The following is a 22,781-nucleotide window of genomic DNA, read 5'->3' as shown; positions in this document are numbered from 1 at the left end:
TAAGCACACAAGTCGTTCTACCAAAGAATGGTTAAAGAAGAATAAAGTAAATGTTTTGGAATGGCCAAGTTAAAGTCCTGACCTTAATCCAATCGAAATGTTGTGGAAGGACCTGAAGCGAGCAGTTCATGTGAGGAAACCCACCAACATCCCAGAGTTGAAGCTGTTCTGTACGGAGGAATGGGCTCAAATTCCTCCAAGCCGGTGTGCAGGAATGAGCAAAAGTTACCGGAAACGTTTAGTTGCAGTTATTGATGCAAAGGGGGGACACACCAGATACTGAAAGCAAAGGTTCATATAATTTGCTGCTCACAATTATGTAATATTCAATCATTTTCCTTAATAAATAAATGACCAAGTATAATATTTTTGTGTCATTTGTTTAACTGGTTTCTCTTTATCTTCTTTTAGGACTTGAGTGAAAATCGGATGATGTTTTAGGTCATATTTATGCAGAAATAAAGAAAATCCTAAAATGTTCACAAACTTTCAAGCACCACTGTATTTTGGTCCTGAGGTAGTCTCTCCAGACGTTGTGTTCCGCTCTCTGGGAATGAGTTCTTTCAGAAATGTGGAGTGTTATGTAACCCAAATGTATATGGCTATAAAATAAAAGGCGATGGCCCTCCCTAGTGATACGGCGGTAAGAAATCACACAAGAGAAATAACTTAGCTTTGTTTAATGTCGGCTTACGCTGCATAACAGACAAAGGAAGCCAATGACAAAACCATGTTCGGGAGTGGGGGCCCGAGGTGTTGAGTCTGTCGATGTTCTTTAGGGCAGTGGAAGGCATTTTTGGGATAGGGTGACGTTGTCTCTCATCCATCCATTGGCTTCAAAGGTGTTCTGGGTCGTTTTCCAAGGCACTTTCTTCACGTGCAGGCCAACAGCTTAGGCGAATAATACAATTCCAAACAAGGCAAAAGAGGATACAGTTTTGACTTTGACAGACAATAAATAGTATACAGCAGTTCTCAGTCTGACTGCACGTTCTTCAGTTGTTTTAATTTATCTTATGTTATAATGCTTGCCTAGCAGTTCTATATTTTTGAAACCCCTGTGCTAAATCTGGCTCTGTGTCAACTGTGCATGTGGGTGGAAAAAGGCAGATTTATAAGATATATTTGCACAGAGCACAGTGACATTAATTAATTAATGAATTAATTTTATTTTAAGGCACTTTACATTTGTAGTAAGCCTCAAAGTGCTACATAAAAAATTTAAACAAAGACACAACAAGATTAAAACAATAAAAGGCAATTTTGTTAATGTGCTTTCCTAAATAGAAAAGTCTTTAGCTGTTTTTTAAAACAGCCCACAATCTGCTGTGTTCTCAGGCTCTCATAACCGTGGAGCAACGGCTGCAAAGGCTCAGTCACCCATTGTACGAAGTTTGGTCATAGGGGGACAAAGGTGGTAGATATTTGCAAGACGAAGGTTTCTTGTAGTGGATTGTAATATAAGAAGTTGCTTAAGGTATTGTGGAGCATTTCCATGGATACACTGGTGAGTGAGCAATCAAACGGAGGTGAATAGGGAGCCAATGAAGTGACCGCAAGATCGGTGAAATATTTTCATATTTCTGCATCCTCATTAGGATCCTTGCAGCACTATTTTGGATTTGTTGGAGCTTTTGAATGCTCTTGCTGGGAACCCCGATGAGGAATGCATTACAATAGTCCAGCCTGGAGGTGACAGAGGCTTGAACCAGCATTTCAGCATCACAAAGGGAAAGGCAGGGACGGAGTTTGGCTATGTTTCGAAGATGAAAATTTTACAGAGGTGATGGACATGTGTATCAAATGACAAATGGGAGTCTAATTTGATTAGTAACAGAAGAGGAGAAAGTAATGGTATGACCAGTGTGGCAGACGGCTTCACTTTATATTCAGGGGGAGCAGCCCTGGACAGTGCAATACCTTCCTCTGGACGCTGGATGGCCACCCTCCTGGGTTGGAGTGGTGCCTCAGCCTCCCACAGGGCTCCATGGGGATGGATTTCTGTGCAGCCCTGTTGGGTTCTGCAGGCACAGCCAGGGGGTGCTGCAGGACGGTACCCAATAAAGGGAGTCAGCGACCACCACTCAACGGCCAGAGTCAGGTGGAGGAGGACAAGGTTGCCTGGGAGGAGTGGTGGTAGGAGAAAGGAGTGCTTTGTGCTACTTAGTGTGTTGATTGGGACTGTGTATTGCTTGTGAGGTTCACGGGTGAAGAAAAATAAATATTTGTTTTATTTTACACATGCCTCCCGTGTCAATCTGTGTCGGGTCGGGCACAATATAGCGCCTTTCTTACACCAGAAAAGGAAATACAATTTACGGAGGAACGAAGTTGATGGGGGGTACCAATTAAAAGAGCTTCAGTTTTGGTGCTGTTCAGCTTAAGAAAGTTCTTGGACATCCAAACCTCAATCTCATCCAAGTAGGAGGAAAGAGTTGATGGAGGTGTAAAAGAAGTTGAATCCAGTCTCACACAGAACTGCGTATCATCCTCATAGCAATGGAATGAAACTCCATGCCTGCAGATGATGTGACCCAGGGGTGGCATATAGATATTAAAAAGGGTCGGCCCAAGGACTGATCCTTCTGGGACCCCACAGGTGACAGTGTGGGTATGACATTTTAAGCCTATGCCTTTTACAGATGGCCCCAGGCGTACGCCATCCTTTAAGCATCTACCTCAGCTTCACACTGCCAAAAGTTCACATACCCACACAGTGTCAATGTAGCATGTGCCTCGTGTGTCTCTTTGGACGTGGGAGAAAATTGAGAGTAGCCAGGAGATGACCCAGACCGACATGGAGAGAACATGGAAATTCCACACAGTAAGTAACCAAAAGTGGGACTCCAACCCAGAGCACTGAATCCATTAAAAAGTAAAAAGAAAAAGGGTTTGTTTTTAATTTACACGTGGGCATTGAATTGTATATTTATGTTATATATGTTTAATATTAAATCATGCCCTTTGGTACATCAGTGGTCAATTAAAAAATAAAGAACTTGCAGTAGACTTATTTGCAATTCAATTCCAAATGTCTAAACACAACATAAATGTAATGAAACTTTTATTAACGTTAAGAGTTAGTTGTATGAATAACACTATTTTATTGCAAGCAGAGGAAGAACAATATTCAATGATGATAAACAATTTAATTAAAAAAATAAAATAAAGGTCCGTAAATATGACAACAATGTTTGAGCTGTGGTCACCATGCACATATGATGTGTATATTTGTAGGTAACTAAAAGCAGTTTTTTTTGGTATAGATATGGCAGCATGTGACTATTGGGTGTACTATAGGTAGCCCAAATTCCAAGTGCTCATCGGTGGCTTTCAAGTCCTATTAAGATCAAAGTGTTTGTCAAGGATTTGTGACATAAAGTTTCAGTTAATGTAGTAGGCCTTCTTCTATAGTTTGGAAGTCTCATTAAAACCAGACAATATGTCATACTAGCTGAGTGGGGTCTTCTGGACAAAATTACAACCTGAAGGCTACCTAGCAGTTTTACTGTGTTCATGAACATGGAGTGGCGTCAGCTAACTCTTAAGAATTACCCAGTGCTTGTGCTGGCTGCCCCAATGGCTTTTGTAAAAAAGACACTGGCGATATCATATCTTATTAATTAGTCCTATTAATGTTTGTCTCAAGAAAATACCTTCAGATAATCAATGTTCTCAGTGAAGACTTCAAGCCTTGCCCTCCGTTGCCGAGGTGATTCACCTGGACATTGTTGAACTGCGGTGATTACAGTGGAACCTCGGTTTGCGAGTAACTTGGTTTACGAGTGCTTTGCAAGATGAGCTCAATTTTTTAATAAATTTTGACTTGATAAATGAGCGATTTCTTGCAATACGAGTAGTATGGATACACTTTGTCTGCTGAGCGTCATGTGATCACAACTGAGCTGATGGTTCTTCTCTCTCTCGCGTGCATCTCTCTCTCCTTATCTCACTCGCTCTCGCTCGAGTCTCTCTCGCTCTCGTTATCTCGCTCGCGTCTCTCTCTCTCTCTCTCCTCTCTTGAGGACAATCGTCTCCTATTCTCCGTCTGAGTCTGCGTGCCTCACTCATATAGTCAACATCCGTACGTGCGTATACTGTTTACTACAGCTGTGTGTGTGTGTGTGTGCTATGAAGTGTGAGTCCCCAAAACATGAAGCTGAGTCTCAGTACTTTAACAACACCAGCTTTATGCAGCTTGAAACAGCAACAGCGCGGTTATTTTTTGTAGCGGGATCTTTATAATGTTCCTTGTATAACCCATCGACGGCAGGCACTTATAGCATGTCCGCGATCTTTTTGGATACGCTTATACGGCAAACTGCTACAGCGCTGGGAGACTGCGATTGCTTTGGGACGCTCTACCGCGTGTCGTCCCGTTGGGTGGGATCCCACAAGAGTTTAGAAACTCACTCACACCAGCCATGATTCTTTTTAAAGGTAAAGTGCAGGTTAATTTGTTTTATGTATTTTACTTTATATTTTGTATTAATCATTTTTATATGAATAGTTTTGGTTTGTGGAACGAATCATCTGAGTTTCCATTATTTCTTATGGGGAAATTCACTTTGATATACGAGTGCTTTGGACTGCGAGCACGTTTCCGGAACAAATTATGCTCGCAAACCAGATTCCACTGTACTTCCTTTGTGTCTCTTCATCTTTGTCATTAGCACCACGTCATTGATGCACGGCGGCGTCTTCTGCACACAGGTCTTTAGTAGTGAGAAGTGAGGTGCAGGCAATGGCAAAAAAATTTAAAGTGCATTCGTGCATCATCTAGTGGCTGTGGCTGAGTGTGAGCAAAGTGGACTGATCTATACACACACCCAAACACAGGTCTTTCGTTTATACATGTCTAATAGCTGTGTGTGGTTTTCGGGGCAAAAAACAACCCCTAACAGTTTTACTAGATTTGTGAACTTGAAGAGGAGTCGACTAACTCTTAAGAATTACCCAGGGCAGAAGACGTGGACCCACCTGTGCTTGCTGCCCCACTGGCTTTCTTTGTCTGGAAAAAATATCTCCAGATAGACAATGTTTATTGTGAAAACTACAAGCCTTGCCCTCCATTGCTGAGGTATTTCACTTGCATATTGTTGAGCCAAGGAGTCTGCTTCATTCTGACATTGTGTCTCTTCGCCGGTGTGATTAACACAATGTTATTGCTGCGTGGTGGAGTTTGCCACACAGATCTTTCGAAGTGCATGTAAGCACCAAAAAATTTAATAGTGCATGCATGCGCCATCTAGTGGCTGTGATTGAGCATGAGCAGAGCAGACCACTCCATACACATACATACATACATACATACATACATACATACATACATACATACATACATACACACACACACAACACACACATAGGTCTTTCATTTATATATGTGTAATAGCTGTGTGTGGTCTTCGGGAAAAACAATAACCCAAAGACACCCATTCAGTATTACTAGATATGTGAACTTGGAGAGGCGTCAGCTAACTCTTAAGTATTACCAAGTGTAGAGTACGTAGATAGATAGATAGATAGATAGATAGATAGATAGATAGATAGATAGATAGATAGATAGATAGATAGATAGATACTTTATTAATCCCAAGGGGAAATTCACATACTCCAGCAGCAGCATACTGATAAAAAACAATATTAAATTAAAGAGTAATAAACATGCATGTAAAAACAGACAATAACTTTGAATAGCACCCTCCTGTGCTTTCTGCCACACTGGCTCTCGTGAGAAGACTCTGGTGATACCATATCTTAGCCGTATTGCTAGCATATGAGTCCTATTAATCTTTGTTTCGAGAAAATATCTCCAGATAGACATTTTTAGTGAAAACATCAAGCCTTGACCTCCACTGCTGAGGTGTTTCACTTATTCACATTATTGAGCCGTGGAGTCTGCTTCATTTTGACGGTGTGTCTGTTCGTCTGTGTGATTAACGTGATGTCATTGCTGTGTGGTGGTGTTTGCTGCACACAGATCTTTAGTAGTGAGAAGTAAGGTGCATCCAGCCATCCATCCATTTTCTAACCCGCTGAATCCGAATACAGGGTCACAGGGGTCTGCTGGAGCCAATCCCAGCCAACACAGGGCACAAGGCAGGAACCAATCCTGGGCAGGGTGCCAACCCACCGCAGGACACACACAAACACACCCACACACCAAGCACACACTAGGGCCAATTTAGAATCGCCAATCCACCTAACCTGCATGTCTTTGGATTGTGGGAGGAAACCGAGCCTGGAGGAAACCCACGCAGACACGGAGAGAACATGCAAACTCCAAGCAGGAAGGACCTGGGAAACGAACCCGGTCTCCTAACTGCGAGGCAGCAGCGCTACCACTGCGCCACCGTGCCACCCAGTAAGGTGCATGCAAGTGCCAAAAAAATGTAAAAGTGCATTCATAAGCCATCTAGTGGCTGGGATTGAGCGTGAGCAGAGCAGACCGCTCCACATACACACACGCACACACACAGGTATCCATTTATATATGTGTAATAGCTATGTGTGGTCTTCGGGAAAAAAAACAACCCAAAGACCCCCAATCAGTTTTACTAGATATGTGAACTTGGAGAGGCGTCAGCTAACTCTTAAATATTACCAAGTGCAAAGGATGTGGACGCTCCTGTGCTTTCTGCCCCACTGGCTCTTATAAGAAGACTCTGATGATACCATATCTTAGCCGTATTGCTGGCATATGAGTCCAATTAATCTTTGTCTCGAGAAAATATCTCCAGATAGACATTTTTAGTGAAAACTTCAAGCCTTGGCCTCCACTGCTGAGGTGCTACACTTACACATTGTTGAGCCATGAAGTCTGCTTCATTTTGACGTTGTGTCTGTTCGTCTGTGTGATTAACATGATGTCATTGCTGTGTGGTGGTGTTTGCTGCACACAGATCTTTAGTAGTGAGAAGTGAGGTGCATGCAAGCACCAAAAAAATGTAAAAGTGCATCTAGTGGCTGTGATTGAGCGTGAGCAGAGCAGACCGCTCCACATACACACACGCACACACACACACAGGTCTTTCATCTATATATGTCTAATGTATGGCATTAACTAATTAGTTTGCCTAGTTTGCCCTAATTCTACATTGTCCTCAAATACACATTTCTTTTAGTTATCATTAACTTGCAACTTCTCTGAGTTTTAATTTAGAATAATTGGCACAGTATGAAGGGCTTCCAGTAGTCCCTGATCTGAGGAATGCAGCTCAAGTGCTTCATTCATCATGCTGTTTGATCTCACAGTTTGCTTTAACTGGCTTTCTTTTGTTTGCCAAAATGTAACAGCTGAACCTAAAAGCCCAGGGGCAGGTGCGGATTCCAAGACTTCCTGACTCTGTCTCATTAGCCTTTGTGCCGACGCTACTCTGGACATGCGGTCGGCCATCTTGACTCCTGCATCATCTCCTTCATAGCAACACTTGCTTTCTGTTAAATCAGCAGGTGACTCAGAAAGAGTGTGCATAGTTCTGTGCAGAATTTGTTTGAAAATGGATTGAAGCACAGCATAAGCTGAATAGAGTTTTCAACACATGGTGTCTGAGACCAAGGAACTTCTATACTTTGTAAATCAGAAATTTAGACCCAGTGAGAAAGGAAACACTACGCATGGAATGAACAGTGTCGTCAAGCTGGTCTTCATCCATTCTGCTTTCCAGTTTAGTGCTGTGGAGGAGCCAATGTCTATCCTGAAGCACTCAGTATAAGGCAGGAACCAACACTGGATGGATCTTCAGCTAATGTCTGGGCATCTATGAAGATCCATACACACATTGAATTTTCCTTGGTTGTTGTTAGATTATGTTTGTTAGAGTGGGCTGTGGTTGAACCCCTTCTGACATGCTGTTTGTCATACCCACCAGAATAAACCTGCTGAAAAGGTGACATAATAAAATAAATAATAAAAATGTAATATAAAAGAGCAAGGTGAAACAACCTCTACAGCAAGTCCTATTCTACGTTAAAGCTATGAGTCTTGGGCGTTGATTTCAATTCTGAAACGAATGGCGCTTCTCTAATAGTAATTTGAGTTTGGGTGCCCTGTTCATGGGTGGCAAAGTGGCGTGGTGGACACACTGCTGCCTCGCAGTAAGGAGACCAGGGTTCATGTCATGGGTCCTCCCAGCATGGAGTGTGCATGTTCTCCCTGTGTTTGCATGGGTTGCCTCCAGCACTCCAAAGACATGCAGTTTAGGTGAACTGGTGGTCCTAAATTGGACCTAGTGTGCGGTTGGGGTAGCTATGAATGTGTGTGTGTCACCCTGTGATGGGGTTTGTTCATGCCTTGCGCCTTATGCTAGCTGGAATAGGCTACAGCAGACCCCTGTGATCCTGTTGAGAACTAAGTGGGTTAGAAAATGACTGACTGACTGCTCCATCATTTCAAGGCAGTCCTGGTGCTTCCTGTCTCGCTATATGGTTGTGAGACATAGATGCTATCCAGTGACCTGAGACAAAGACGACTCCTTCAGTACTGTGTCTCTCCGGAGAATCCTTGGGTGCCGCTGGATTGACTTTGTGTTGCTCATGGAATCCCGAATGAGACACATTACCTGCATTGTGAGGGAACGTCAGCTACGGCACTACAGCCATGTGGAGCGAATACCATGAGGGTGATCCGGCTCACAGGATCCTCATTGTTGAGGATCTGAGTGGCTGGACCAGGCCAAGCGAACACCCTCATAACACATGGCTGCGACAGATAGAGGGTCATTTCCAGTAGGCTGGGACTGGACTGCATGTCTGCCTGAGGGATTGTCAACTGGAGTCCCAAGCTGTTTCGTTGTTTGATGGGTAAGGCAAAACGTTGTACCAGTGCATTCTCCCCAACCTGACCTGACCTGACTCTGGGCCTGTGTTGCCTTCTGTGGCACAGTCACTTTCTCCAGTTGATGATTTTGTTCTTTGCTTTGGCTGATTGTTTTCCATTTCAGTGTCTGATCACCCACAGGTCTTATGAATTTTGAAACAACAATCCCTTTGCAACCAACTTTCTCTCCATCTCTGTTTTTACTGCGGCTCCAATAACTAGAATAGTCGTGATTGAGAAACCAAAGGCAGAGAGGCTGGCAATTCAAATTTACTCCAACATGTGAGTGGGAAATTGTGACAATGGTGTCACCTCCACAACTGATTCCTGCTGTGGGCTTTTTGTTTGTTTCTGAAATTAGCGGTTTAGAAAAACAGGTGGTTAGATAGATGGAGTTAGGTGAACAGCTAAAGGGCGATAAAATGAAGAACTTAATCATCCAGTGGTGACAGGACATTGAGTCTAGACATGCCTGCATAGATTCAACAAGAATACATTTTAAAAAGTTACAACTTTTTGCTTGATTATCACCAAAAAAAAATGAGAAGAAACATAAAAAAAAGACTCCAGCGAATAACTTAGCATGAGGATATATGGACTGTCAGATGCAATCTGAATCTGTCTTCTTGATGTCAGAGATGCTGGTGAGCAACCGAACATTAAATGGGCTATGTAAGCGGTAAAGCAAAGGGAGCGCTCAAGGGTCAGTGAGTTACATGCCGCTCTTCTGCACTCCCAAATCTCTTAAATGATGAGTCTTTCCATTGTTACAGAAGACAGAACCGAGAAATTGAATTTCACACAATTAGATTAGCCATCTTTTCCTTTTTTTCCCTTCTTGCTGTTTCGCTAACCCTTCACCCTCTCCTTCAGATCAAATCAAATCAAATTAGACATTGCTTTATTGGTAGGGGTGTGGATAGGCAAAAAGTTATTTAAAAAAAAAACCACACAAATAGTGGATTTTAATATTTGAAAAGTGTAGTCAGTCTGCGTGAATGTTAGAGGGGGCCTGGTCCCCTTCTTGTGGTCTTGCCATTAATGTAAAGCTGAGGCCCAGTTTAAATGGAGTGCATCTCAGTTTGGTTTTCTGCGTAGCTCCTGATGAATCTCTCCCAGTTATATTAAATTTCATTACTTTTTTTTTCTTTTTCTGACGCCCCTTATTTCGTTATAGGCTCACAAGACGCAAAAAAAAGACTGTTTTAGCAGCATCAGCTACAAGGCAGGAGTAAACTCTGAACTGACTGCCAGTCTTCACAATTATAATATAGCCATTCATTTTCTAATTTCTTTAGTTGGGTGCAGGGTCATGGGAGGCCATGCTCTAATCTGGGCACATTGGCAGAAGCCAGGTCTAAATTGACAACCCATGTCTGTCTGTCTGCCCTCCGTTGACCAGTTTGGTTGAGATGTGGCACACTTACACTTCATAGAGAAGTGTCGAGATGCTTCAACTTTCGTTCAGATACCTCAAACAGATTTACGCTGTGCAAAGTTCTAAAATGTCAAAATCTCCCTTTGAAAAGCCTTGGCGATTTTGTGAACTTGTCCATCTTTAAACAGAGAAATGTTCTTCCGTGTGACTTCACCTAGGAATGACTTTACTGTTGTAATGTTACCTTCAGAATGTATAAATAACCCCCCATTTAAAGTCAGGACTCAGTAGATGGACCTTTGGCAGCCATGACAGTCTTGAGTCTGTGTGCACAGGTCTCTCTTTCTATCAGCCTCGCATATCTGGACTCTGCCATTTTTCCCTGTTCTTCTTCATTCCATGCTCCTCAAGCTCGGTCAGATGTCATGGAGATCTTGAATAAGCAGCCTTTATCAAGTCCAGCCACAAATTCCCAATTGGATTGAGATCTGGACTCAGACTCGGCCACTCCAAGACATTCTCATAGTTGTTTTTAACATATTCCTGTGTAGCCTTGGCTTTATGTCTTGTTGGAAAACACATTTCACAAGGCTAGGCTTCTGTTACACCACATCAGGTTTTCCTTCAATATTTCCCTGCATTTTACTCCATTCATTTTATACTCACCAGCCTTCCAGTGTCTGCTGCAGAAAAGCATTCCCACAGCCTGATTCTGAAGTATTCAGACATGGCATTTAGTCGGATGGCCAAAAAAGCTCAATTTTGGTCTCATCAGACCAATTGACTTACAGCAGGAGTCTCCCCTGTGCCTTCTGGCAAACTCTAGCCATAGTGTCATGTGTATGAATTAACAGTGTCATAGGCCCCTGGGTAATTTTCTAATATTAGTTTGTTTGGGTGCCCTATCATGGGTGGCACAGTGTTGTGGTAGTAACACTGCTGCCTCGCACTAACTAAGGAGACCAGGGTTTGCATCTAGGGTCCTCCCTTCGTGGAGTTGGCATGTTCTCCCCGTGTCTGTGTGGGTTAGCTTCAGGGGCTCCGGTTTCCTCCAAAACTCAAAAGGCATGCAGGTTAGGTGAACTGGCGATGCTAAATTGGCCCTAGTGTGTGGTTGGGGTGGCTGTGTGTGTGTCACCCTGCGATGGACTGGCGGCCTGTCCAGTGTTTGTTCCTGCATTGCACGCTGTACTAGCTGGGATAAGTGCCAGCAGATCCCCACATCCCTGTTGAGAACTAAGCAGGTTACAAAATGACTGACTGCCCTGTCAGCCAGGACTGATGGCATTATTAGCTTTTGTAAAGTTAGTTTGAACCTCACCACTTAATACATTATATGTGGGTTCAGAAATATCCTATTACGTGCATAAACTCCTTTAAATATATATAAATATACTGTATAAATACTTTCAATATTGTTTTTTTCTGAACAAACTTTGTCACTTCATAACAACTCGGCCCTCCGTTGACCAGTTCTGTTCAGATGTGGCACACTTACTCTTCATAGAAATTTGTCGAGACGCCTCAACTTTCGTTCAGATGTCTCAAACATATTTGCGCTGTACAAAGTTCTAAAATGTCAAAATCTCCCTTTGAAAAGCATTGCCGATTTTGTGAACTTGTCTATCTTTAAACAGAGAAATGTTCTTCTGTGTGACCTAGGGATGACTTTACTGTTTTAATGTTACCTTCAGACTGTATAAATACCAAGTCAGGACTCAGTAGATGGACCTTTATCAGCCATGACAGTCTTGAGTCTGTGTGCACAAGTCTCTCTTTTTTTCAGCCTTGCACATCTGGACTCTGCCATTTTTCCCCATTCTTCTTCATTCCATACTCCTGAAGCTCTGTCAAGTGTCATGGAGATCTTGAGTGAACCGCTTTTTTCAAGTCCAGCCACAAATTCCCGAAAGGATTGAGATCTGGACTCTGCCTCGGCCACTCCAAGACATTCTCATTGCTGTGTAGCTTTGGCTTTATGTCTTGATAGAAAACACATGTCACAAGGCTCAGGTTTCTGTCTTCAATATCTCCCTGAGTTTTACTGCACTTCATTTTATACTCACCAGCCTTCCAGTGTCTGCTGCAGAGAAGCATTCCCACGACCTTGTAAGCTATTGAGTGTGATAGCCAAAAAAGCTCAATTTTGGTCTCATCAGACCAGTTGACTTCAGAGTCTCCCCTGTGGCTTCTGGCAAACTCTAGCCATGGTGTCATGTGTATGATTTAACAGCATCATACGCCCCCAGGCAAAGTAGTGTCCTGGAGCCCCTGTTTTGATAGTAAAACAGAAACATTCATAGGTATCAGAAACATCTTGTGCCTCTATGCTCCTGTGGCCTGCAGTCAGTGCCCATACGTTAAGACGGCCCTGAGGGGGGGCTACTCTCCCTTAAAGTTGCGACTGGTGAAGCACCTGGGGGAACAATAGCTGTCAGCACAGTCAATTCAATCCCAGCCACTGTAGCTTGTGACGTCATCTGAGTCATCACAGTTCTCTTGGATGCCTCCCTTGCTGGTCTTCCTGCACCATCACTCATTTTTTATGGATGCCCTGCTCTCGGCTGATTTGCAGCTAATGTTATACTCTTTCCTTTTCCTAATGAGATGGATTTCATGGACTCCAAGGGATATTCAATGATTTGGAGGTTTTCTTGTCTCAATCCACCAACTTGTGCTTTTCAATCACCTTTTTGCAACAGACCTTGGAGTTTTCTTTTGTCCTCATTGTGTAGTTTAGTCCACCCTACTGACTCACCATAAGGTGGACCTTCCACATTCAGGTGCATTTAGAGAACCAAATGAAACCCCAGACTGAATTCTGTGACTTTTAATACCACCTGGCTGCATGAATGATGATTTTGGTGTGTCATGTTAAATGGGGTGAATACTGACATGATCAGTTATTTTTCATTTTAAATTTGTAGTTAATTTAGATCACTTTGCACAGATCTGTTTTCACTTTGACATTAAAAAGTCTTTTTCTGCTGATCAGCATCATAAAAGCCCAGCTAAAACCCTTATAATTCAGCACTATTGAAAATACCACAGGGAGACTCCCGACCAGAAAAGGGAATGGTTCCTTACCCAGACGGGAGGCTCCGACCAGGCAGATGGACATCCCGACCAGGAGAGAGGAAGGAGTCAGACCCGGAAGTGATGGCCGAAGTGGATGAACGAGCAGCCCATTGGAATTGCTGGGGACTCTTATTCCTCCAGGATGCTAGGTGGCAGCAGCACTGGATTTTTTTTTTTGTTCTTTATTTTGCCTTATACAATTTCTCATATTAGGAATTTGTTAGTTTTCGCATACCCCTTGGGGTCAGAGCACAGGGTCAGCCATTGTACAGCGCCCCTGGAGCAATTACAGGTTAAGGGTCTTGCTCAAGGGCCCAGCAGAGTAGGATCTCTTTTGGCAGTGATTGGGATTCGAACTGGCAACCTTTGGGATACCAGCACAGATCCTTAGCCTCAAAGCCACCACTCCACCCTGGATATCGGTGGAACCAGCAGGGCATGCTGGGAAGTGTAGTCCGGCAACTGGGTTCTGCTGCAGAGAGATGCACTCCCTAAAAAATGAGACTTCCCATTACATCAGGCAGTAGCCTTGACACCGGAAGTACTCCCAGGTCCTTAATAAAAGGGACCGCATTCCCTCATCAAGGTGAATTGGAGATGGGAGGACGTGCAGCAACACTTGACAGGAGGAGGGTAGTGTGGTGGTGAGAGGACAGTATTGTTAAGAGCAAAAGAGAAAGAAAACCTGTGTTGACGCTTTTGCAACCTTGTGGAGGTGTTGTGTGGAATAAACCTTTCATTATTTGAACCCGGGACTCTTTGTGTGTTCATGTTTTGGGGTTTGGGGCTCACTGATGGCCCGGTTCCATTACACTATCTATATAATGAAAGCCCAGTGCGGTGTCCATGTCCGTGTCCAGGACCACGTTCCTTTTGGCTGTATAGCCGCTCCATAGAAAAGCCTCAGTCCATCCCCTCTCAGAATTCCTGCTTACCCCCCTCCGGTCTTTCCCCTTTCCTTTTATTTTTCCTGTTCCCGAAAATCTTCTCAAAACAAAAGTAAAGAAATAGACAGAGCGTCACATTAACGTCTTCTCCCCTCTGCCTAATAATAAATAATCAATAAAATGAAATAAAAAAATCACGAAAGAAACAGAAACCACAACCTACCCTTACAGCGTCCACCGCGCTTCTGGCGTTACAGCCAAACACGTAGTGTATGCGGGTTATGAGGTGTGCCCGTACTACAACAGATTATATTGTTCATATACTATTAACTATTTACAGGGATCAACTCTTTTGGGGAAGTTCATAACAAAAAAAAAATTAAATTATAAATAACATGTGCACTTGAGTATTTCGAGCCCCGCGTCTGAGTCGGATGGTTCCCCTGGTCACCAATTCATGTGTTTCACTATGCCCACTATGCCTTTCCATCTTCAGCTACCCATGTGCACTTGTACGGGGGAGACCTTACGGAACAAAGGAAACGAAACGCAACTAAACCTGCTGCTGCGAGAGAGGACACATTACAGCGTGATCACGAAGCAAAGAGGCAAAGGCGTGACAGTCGCTCGCAAGAAACGGACACTCAGCATTCACACAGATTAGCTCAACGACGCGTCTCTGCCGCACAACGAAAGGCAACTGAAACCCCTACAGAGAGACAAGACAGATTACGCCGTGATCGCGAAAGAAAGAGGCAAAAGCGTGTCAATGAGACTCCCGACGAGAGGTCTTTACGATTGAGTCCTTCAACTGTGGTCATCCAACGTGCAGCGTAGCGTGCACCAAGTTGCTAGTACCATAATAAAATGTGAGAGAATCTAAGGGGTGATTACCTTTTATAGACAGTGTTTGGCAGGGCACTTTCTGGTCACTCTTTAGCTGCTCTTCATGGCTGCTACATATACTTTGTAATAAACACACAAGAGAGACGATAAAGGGTTTGGGGTACCTGAAGGTGATGCCTGTAAAACTGAAACTGAATTTAAAACAAAAACATGTAAGAAAATGTGGATACGTCTTCTTCTGACGGGAGTATCGTTCAACTGACTGGAAGATGGCAAAGGAGATGGTTGGGGCGGAAGAGGCAGGTTCAGGAGGTCCAAAGTCAGAAGGGACATCAGAGTTGGAGTGTCTGTCAGTCATCCATTTTACAGGGGGAGGAAGAGAAAAGGCATAAAGCGACAGTGCCACCCTCTGGTTTGGAGTGTAATTACCAGTAGATGAGCCCTTAAATGGTCTCCCCTACAGAGTGTGTGTGTGTTTGTGTGTGCATACCAAGACCGTGTCCTTGGACAAGCTGATAATCACCACGTTTCTGTTGTTCTTGCAGGACACTCATTCACTTTCTACCAGCCAGCTTTAAACTCTACCACTCACATAACAAACCCTGAAGATCAATGAAAAATCCAGAATTTGAATTAAGAAAGGTCTCTCCAATCCCTTTCTCATTTGCGAAAATGAAAGCAAACTCCGCTGAGCTTGCATGTAAAACTCTGGCCTCATTTAAATGACCAAGGTGACCAGTTTTGTTTTTTATTTTAATCCCTTATAAAGTAAATGTGAAATAGTGTGCCTTCAAGCATAAAGCCCTTTCTTCATGATATCAGAAGCTGATTGGATGAAAGTGAAAGGTCATCCTGGAACAAAAACTCTGATTTTGTTCCCGAACAACAGAAACCCACCTATCCGTCCTCTTCATCCCCTGAAGAGCCCTCTATGCAGTTTCTATGGCTCAGCAGCCCCAGACAGCCAATCTCCTCTGTGTCGAGGGCTTTGTTATCTTCTATAATGCAAGAAGTTTCTATCTTATTTGTGTGATTATAAAATAACAATGAGTCATGTCCCGAGTGCCTTTCCAGAATTCTTGAACTATGAATTCCACGCTGCCACATTGTCCCCACAAGTGTTATGCTGTGCTTCCTGCAGGTTAACATATGCTCTGTGCCTCTGGAGCAATGAGAAGAATTAACATTTTAATGTATGTTCAGACAACAGGCATTTCATCTCCTGGTTCTTCATTTTGAAGTCATTAAGATGTTATATTTGTCTACTGCATGATCACAACTTTTAAGGTGAGTTTTGCAGAAAGTCAATAGGCTGGCAGGGTGGCCTCACACACTGGTGAGTTCTGAAAATGAACAGATTGCCTGGAGCCATCGGTCCATACGCTAACCTGCTTATTCAGATCAGGGTTATGGGAAGGGGGGCAGTGCTTACCCTGGCAACACTCAGTACAGGGTGGGCTCAGAAAATGATTCATTAAAAGAAAAAAAAAAGTCAAGATGACTCCCATCGCCCCACATTCTAACCCTCTTACAGTGTTCAGAGTCTCAGGATATCGGTGACAATTCTGGGTAAAATGATGCAAAAAGACACCACAAAAAATGTTTGGGGCAGCCACCCCATATACTTGAAAATCAGTTAAAAAAAGGCAAAATATGATAAATAGATCTTTACAGACTTGAGTCCAAAACAGAACTGATGTAACAGACAAATCATGGCGTTTTTAGAGCCAGACAGGGAAAATGATGTCATTGTTATTTTTTTTTTCTCCGGCTGTCTGGAGTTTTTATTGTTTTTTCTGTCCTCCCTGGCCATTGGACCTTACTCTTATTCTATGTTAATTAATGTTGACTTGTTTTATTTTCTTACTGCGTCTCTTGTTTTTCTATTCTTCATTATGTAAAGCACTTTGAGCTACATTCTTTTGTATGAAAATGTGCTATATAAATAAATGTTGTTGTTGTTGTTGTATTGGGACTGGGACCGGAAGTGATTTCCTCTGATGCCGGAGCCAGAAGTGATGTCATCAGACCCGAAACCGGAAATGATGTCATTGGGTCCTGGCAGAAATTCCTGTGGTTGGTCTGCAGAGGAAAAATAGAAAGGATCAGTGCACTCTGCCAACCCCTGGTCCGGAATGGAATTACTCTCTTTTGAGCCTTTTAGCTGCATCCCCATGCACACGTGTGTGAGAGCTGGTAGTAACCAGCAAGATGAGAACCAACACTGAAGGCTTCAGAAATGAACTGATTATCGGATTCATCAGAAATATTAATCAACTCATACGTCCTTAAAAATATGTTCATTATTTCTATCCTTTCTTTACATTATTACATTACAATATTATAACAATATACCATTCTCAAACCTGCTTATTAAGTATCCATCCATCCATTATCCAACCCACTATATCCTAACTGCAGGGTCACGGGGGCTGCTGGAGCCAATCCCACCCGACACAGGGTGCAAGGCAGGAAAGAAACCCTGGGCAGGGTGCCAGCCCATCGCACTTATTAAGTATATTTATTTGTTATTTTATTGTTAGTCTAACCCTGGATGCCCTTTTTTCTTTTTTTTTTTTCATCAGTGAGCGGTTCATGGTGAAGCTTAACAAAAATGGTGGCCCAAAAAATCCAGAGAAGATAGACCGTCTATGTGCGCTGTTCACGGTAAGGAAAGCCTCTTTTTATCAACTACATGATAGTAAGAACTATTTATGTATGGTGTTAAAAAAATGTAAATGTTCATATATTTGATTGAAGGCCAGATGTCCACATGAACACCATCATCTAAATCTTACTTATGAAGCCTGAAAACCATGACGACTGATTGAGATCATTGATGTTAGGTAGAATGCCCAGTGGGGGCTGGGTGGTCTCGTGGCCTCAGAACCCTTGCAGATTTTGTTTTTTATTTGTCCTTTTGTCCATCTGTTCTTATTTTATTCTTTGTTACTTAGTATTGTCTAATCTTATTTTTATATTTTTTCTTTCTTTATCTAGTAAAGCACTTTGAGCTGCATCATTTGTAAGAAAACGTGCTAAAGAAATAAATGTTGTTGTTGTTGTTTTCTGTTATGATTAGGTCATTTTTTTCCAATTTATTATACCAGTAATAAAGTATTTCTAAACATGTTATTAATATTTTTTGGTCCATGGATCCTCACCATTATTGGATTTATTGGTTATGTTAGAAAATTATTATTTTCAATTTATTGTTTAGAATTTTCCATTAGCGTGATGCCTGTTACCTAGACGTGACTCCTGGTTGCTAGGGGGCGTGGTCTCAGAAGTTGTCATTACATGTGTTTCTCATCCTCTCTGGTGTTGCGGCCCAATGGTTGTGAAGCCCTGACCTGCAAAGTCGGGGCTTGATTTTATTGTATAACTTCCGGTATTTTATAATGTTGGTCGTATAAGTCGAATGCGGAAAACTCACGCTATTGGTCCAAGAGATTATGATATGCTAACACCTACCCGAGAGAGTAACCACGGAGCATGCTGCCTTTTTTTTCTATGTATTATGCCTACATCACCACACGGTAATACCCAAACTTTTCCGAAGCAACGTTTGCATTGTTTTGTGTTTTTTGTATCTCACACCCTCATACACCTTTATCGTAAGAGTGTCCCTTATCAATGATGGAGCGTTCGATCAGAAGAAAATATGAAGCTGGTTTTAAGTTAAAGTCGTTGAAGAGGCGAAAAAAATTGGTAAGCTGCACTGCTACAACAAAATTCAATGCATCTGAGAAACTGGTGCGAGATTGGAGGAGACAAGAAGATTTAAAAAAAAAATTAAGTAATTAATTTTTGAAAGGGCTTATAAGTCAGGTCTGATTTTATGACCGATTTTTCAGGATTCAAGACCTGACTTATACGCGAGTTTGTACAGTAATCATAAATACAAATTTTTTGATAAATCAATAATTCTTACAATAAGGAAAACAAGAGTTAATGCCATGATATAAGTACTTTTTACCTGCTTAGATTTCATTATTTGCAGTGTATGCTCAGTTGTAGGGGTATGCTTAACATATAAGATAAGATACAATTATTTACTTAAATATGCTAGATTACTGTACGCAGCTGCAGTTTATAGATAGATAGATAGATAGATAGATAGATAGATAGATAGATAGATACTTTATTAATCCCAAGGGGAAATTCACATAATCCAGCAGCAGTATACTGATACAAAGAAACAATATTAAATTAAATAGTAATAAAAATGAAAAAATGTATGTACCCTACTGCATTATTTTCAGTTAATTTACATACAGAGACAATAACTATAGTCAAAGTGATAAATCAGGCCCCATCACCTATCCCAAAATCCCACTCAGGATCCGTGAGAATTAATAACAATTGAGTAAAGATCATAAAAATGCTAATAGGACAACAGTAAGATGAGATGGGAAAGTGGGCTTAACTTTTAAGGAGCATATGAATGATTTATTATTAAATGTATTAATAATTATTTATTTCTTAAATCCTAAGTTCCCACCGAGAACATACACAAGACCAGAAGATCCCTTGAGTGGAACCATTAATCCTTGAAGCTGATAATTTTAGTTGGCAGTTTTACAATACATCGAATGCATCTGAGATTTATGGACTCTGATTTGTCCAGTAATAAAAGTCTGAATGTTTCAGCCACAGAAATATAGCAGGTTATCAGGGCTCATATTAAATTCACATTTTTTATTTTTTTGTGTACATAATATGATGAAATTCTTACTTGTATGCCTCCCATAGACTGCTGTAGTGCCAATGGTCCAATAACAGACAGATAGGGCATTAAAACAGCTGCCATTGCTGACGTGCCTTTACTTTTATTGTGAAGCCTTTGACTGTTCACATAATACAGTTTGGTCTCGATTTTAAGACAGAATAAAGCTTAAGTTGTATTTAAAAACAGTCCAATATGGAGTCTCTCATGAATTTAACATCTTGATGTTTTAGGGTCTCCTGATAATGAAAACACTGATATCTTGATGATGGGTATGTGTATGTGTGTGTGTGTCTCACAGTTTCTTGAGGACGGTCTAGAGCTAAAATGACTGGATGGAAAAATACCAAACCGAAATTTAATCCTGTTTTGAGATGACGATGTTTTGATTAGTTTATGAGCCAAATCGTGCAAGTGAAAGAGTCCCTCTAGAGGAACACACAAATACAGTAATTCTGCAATTACTTATTGCTATCGTAATGACCTATTTTATGATCAGAAAGATCAGTATCAGAGCAGTAAATAATTACTGGAATGATATAGAATAGTTCGGGTAACTTGGTTCCTAGGGCACAAAGCCTACTGACGCTCATGTCCGAATTTTTATGTTATCCGTGTACTTTGCATTGATGGCTGAAACAGGGGAAAATGCTGTGAAAAACATGTATGGAAAAATAAAAAACAAAATCTCTTGTTATTTGTGTTACATAATCCAAATGTCTTTCATAAAAAGCTGTTAAAACATTTACTTCCTGAATTATCAGAGACTATGTAAACAGTTAACTCCAGGACTCATGAGAGGAAGTGTTTTGACTTGAACACCCATGTCTCGCTGTCATTCATTGGTCAAAAGTCCTGTATTCAATTGAAAATGTCCTTTCTGTGAGTCTATGAGTTTCCTTTTGACATATAGGGGTACTTTGATGAAGGTATTGGACTCGAAGTAGCAAACAACCCCCAGATGAATGCCATTTTATCTCAGTACATATACAATCAATGGAGAGTTACTAATCAGCCTAATCTTCAGTTCTTTGGGATGTGGTGAGACAGCCAAAGTTCCTACAATCTCCATACAAACTGTAAAATTTGAATTCAAGACTCTTGCAGTCCACCTATGTAGTGCTGCTACAATATAAGATGCCAGTTAACCTAAAGGATAGTGTCTTGACTTATGTGAGGAAGCTGATATGTCTGAACAAAACAGACACAAGGAGAACATGCAGAATCCATAGAAGGTACTTCAATAATTATTTCTCTTTTATTACGTGGTCTAGAGTTACAGTACTTGATCAAATTTTCTTCTTTTTTTATTATTATTAAGATTGGAATGGTAGCACAGTTACAGTGAAACCTCGGTTTTCGAGCATAATTCGTTCCGGAAACGTGCTCGCAGTCCAAAGCACTCGTATATCAAAGTGAATTTCCCCATAAGTCGTTCCACAACCCAAAACTATTCATATAAAAATGTTTACTACAAAATATAAAGTAAAAATACATAAAACAAATTAACCTGCACTTTACCTTTAAAAAGAATCAGGGCTGGTGTGAGTGAGTTTCTAATTGGATTCCACCCAATGGGATGACACGCGGAAGAGTGTCCCAAAGCAATCGCAGTCTCCCAGCGCTGTAGCAGTTCGCCGTATAAGCGTATCCAAAAATAATCACGAATAGCAGACGATTGCCCTCAAGAGAAGAGAGACAAGGAGAGAGAGAGAGAAGAACCATCAGCTCAGCTGTGATCACATGACGCTCAGCAGACAAAGTGTATCCATACTACTCGTATTGCAAGACATCGTTCGTTTATCAAGTCAAAATTTATTAAAAAATGTAGCTCGTCTTGCAAAACACTTGTAAACCAAGTTACTCGCAAACCGAGGTTCCACTGTATTAGTGTTGCTTCTTCATAGATCCATCTTCCTGAGCTCAGTTCCCATGACATGTCTTGTCAATAACTTATTGGAGTCAGCAACTTGTTTTGGTTTCTACTTGGGTTTTCTGTGATGTAAAACAAAAAGTAGACCCTTTATAATGAAAATAAATCAAAAGTAAAATGATCTTTTTACAAAGGTAATGTTGACGTCTTTTCAGATGGGAGTCTTACAGTGAACTGACACCAAAATGGTTGAACTGCTGATCATGTGGGTTCCAGGCAGGAAGGGGCGGGTCCAGGAGGGTGGATAACGGATGTGATGTCAGAGGTGGAACAGCCATCAATCTTCCATTTTGCAGAAGGAGAAAGAGAGAAGGCATTAGCACACAGTTCCAACCCCTGGTTTGCTGGGTATCTACCATAACCAGAGCCCTTAAGATGCACTAATTGATTAGATTCTCGGTCTCCCATGACCCCAAATTAGATGAAGCGGGTTAGAGACTTTAATGTTGTAAGGGATGGCCAGGACACCCTCAGCCAGGAAGGAAGAGTGGAGATAGCTTGCATTGTCTCCACCAAGCCACTAGATGGCAGCCCCCTCATGTTACAGCAGCACCACAGATTCACACAGGGCTTCATGGGATCTGGAGTTCTTCGAATCAACTCTGTTGGATTCCATGGGTGCTGCCTGGGGGTGCTGTGGGGACTGGTGAGCCCTACTTAGTTGGATTCCTGCCACACCCAGAAGTGCTTCCATACCACAGTTTTGGGACACCGGACGTACCCCTGGATGTAATATAAAAAGAACTGCCTGCTACAACTCCAGAAGCCAGAGACATGAGGAGGAGGCCAAAGCTTGCTAGGCAGAGAGGAGGAGACAGAGGCTTAGAGAGAGGAAGAGAGAGAGAAGAAGAAGACGACAGAGCATTGCTGTGTGCTTATTCTGTATTGTGGTTGTGGTGTGGGAATCAATTCTTTGAAGAGTTTCCCACAAATAAAACTCTTGTTTGCGGCAAAGTTTTGTCCAGAGCCTATGTGTGTCAGGTGTTGGGGGAGCTGGAGTGCCTCTTGGTGGCCACTGTGTTTTATGATTTTATTTTTAAAAGCTGAACAGAGACAGATTGGTCAGTGTCCACACGTGGGTGGATGAAATATGTCAATTTGGCCTTTAG

General features: G+C 41.9%; 1 protein-coding gene across 4 annotated transcripts in view; it reads left to right on the top strand.

Annotated features, from left to right (window-relative positions):
- The window catches only part of dock3 (dedicator of cytokinesis 3), a 919,050-nt gene that overhangs the window by 659,257 nt on the left and 237,012 nt on the right, over positions 1 to 22,781 (top strand). For all 4 annotated transcript variants that reach the window (XM_039772621.1, XM_039772622.1, XM_039772620.1 and 1 more), the window contains exon 10: positions 17,596 to 17,677. In XM_039772621.1, coding sequence (XP_039628555.1) covers positions 17,596 to 17,677 — 82 coding nt within the window. The remainder of the gene's footprint in view (positions 1 to 17,595; positions 17,678 to 22,781) is intronic.

The sequence above is a fragment of the Polypterus senegalus genome, chromosome 12, assembly GCF_016835505.1.
Source record: "Polypterus senegalus isolate Bchr_013 chromosome 12, ASM1683550v1, whole genome shotgun sequence".
Classification (NCBI taxonomy): domain Eukaryota; kingdom Metazoa; phylum Chordata; class Cladistia; order Polypteriformes; family Polypteridae; genus Polypterus; species Polypterus senegalus.
Note: the sequence above shows the minus strand (reverse complement) of the source record. Positions and strands in the feature narration are given on the sequence as shown.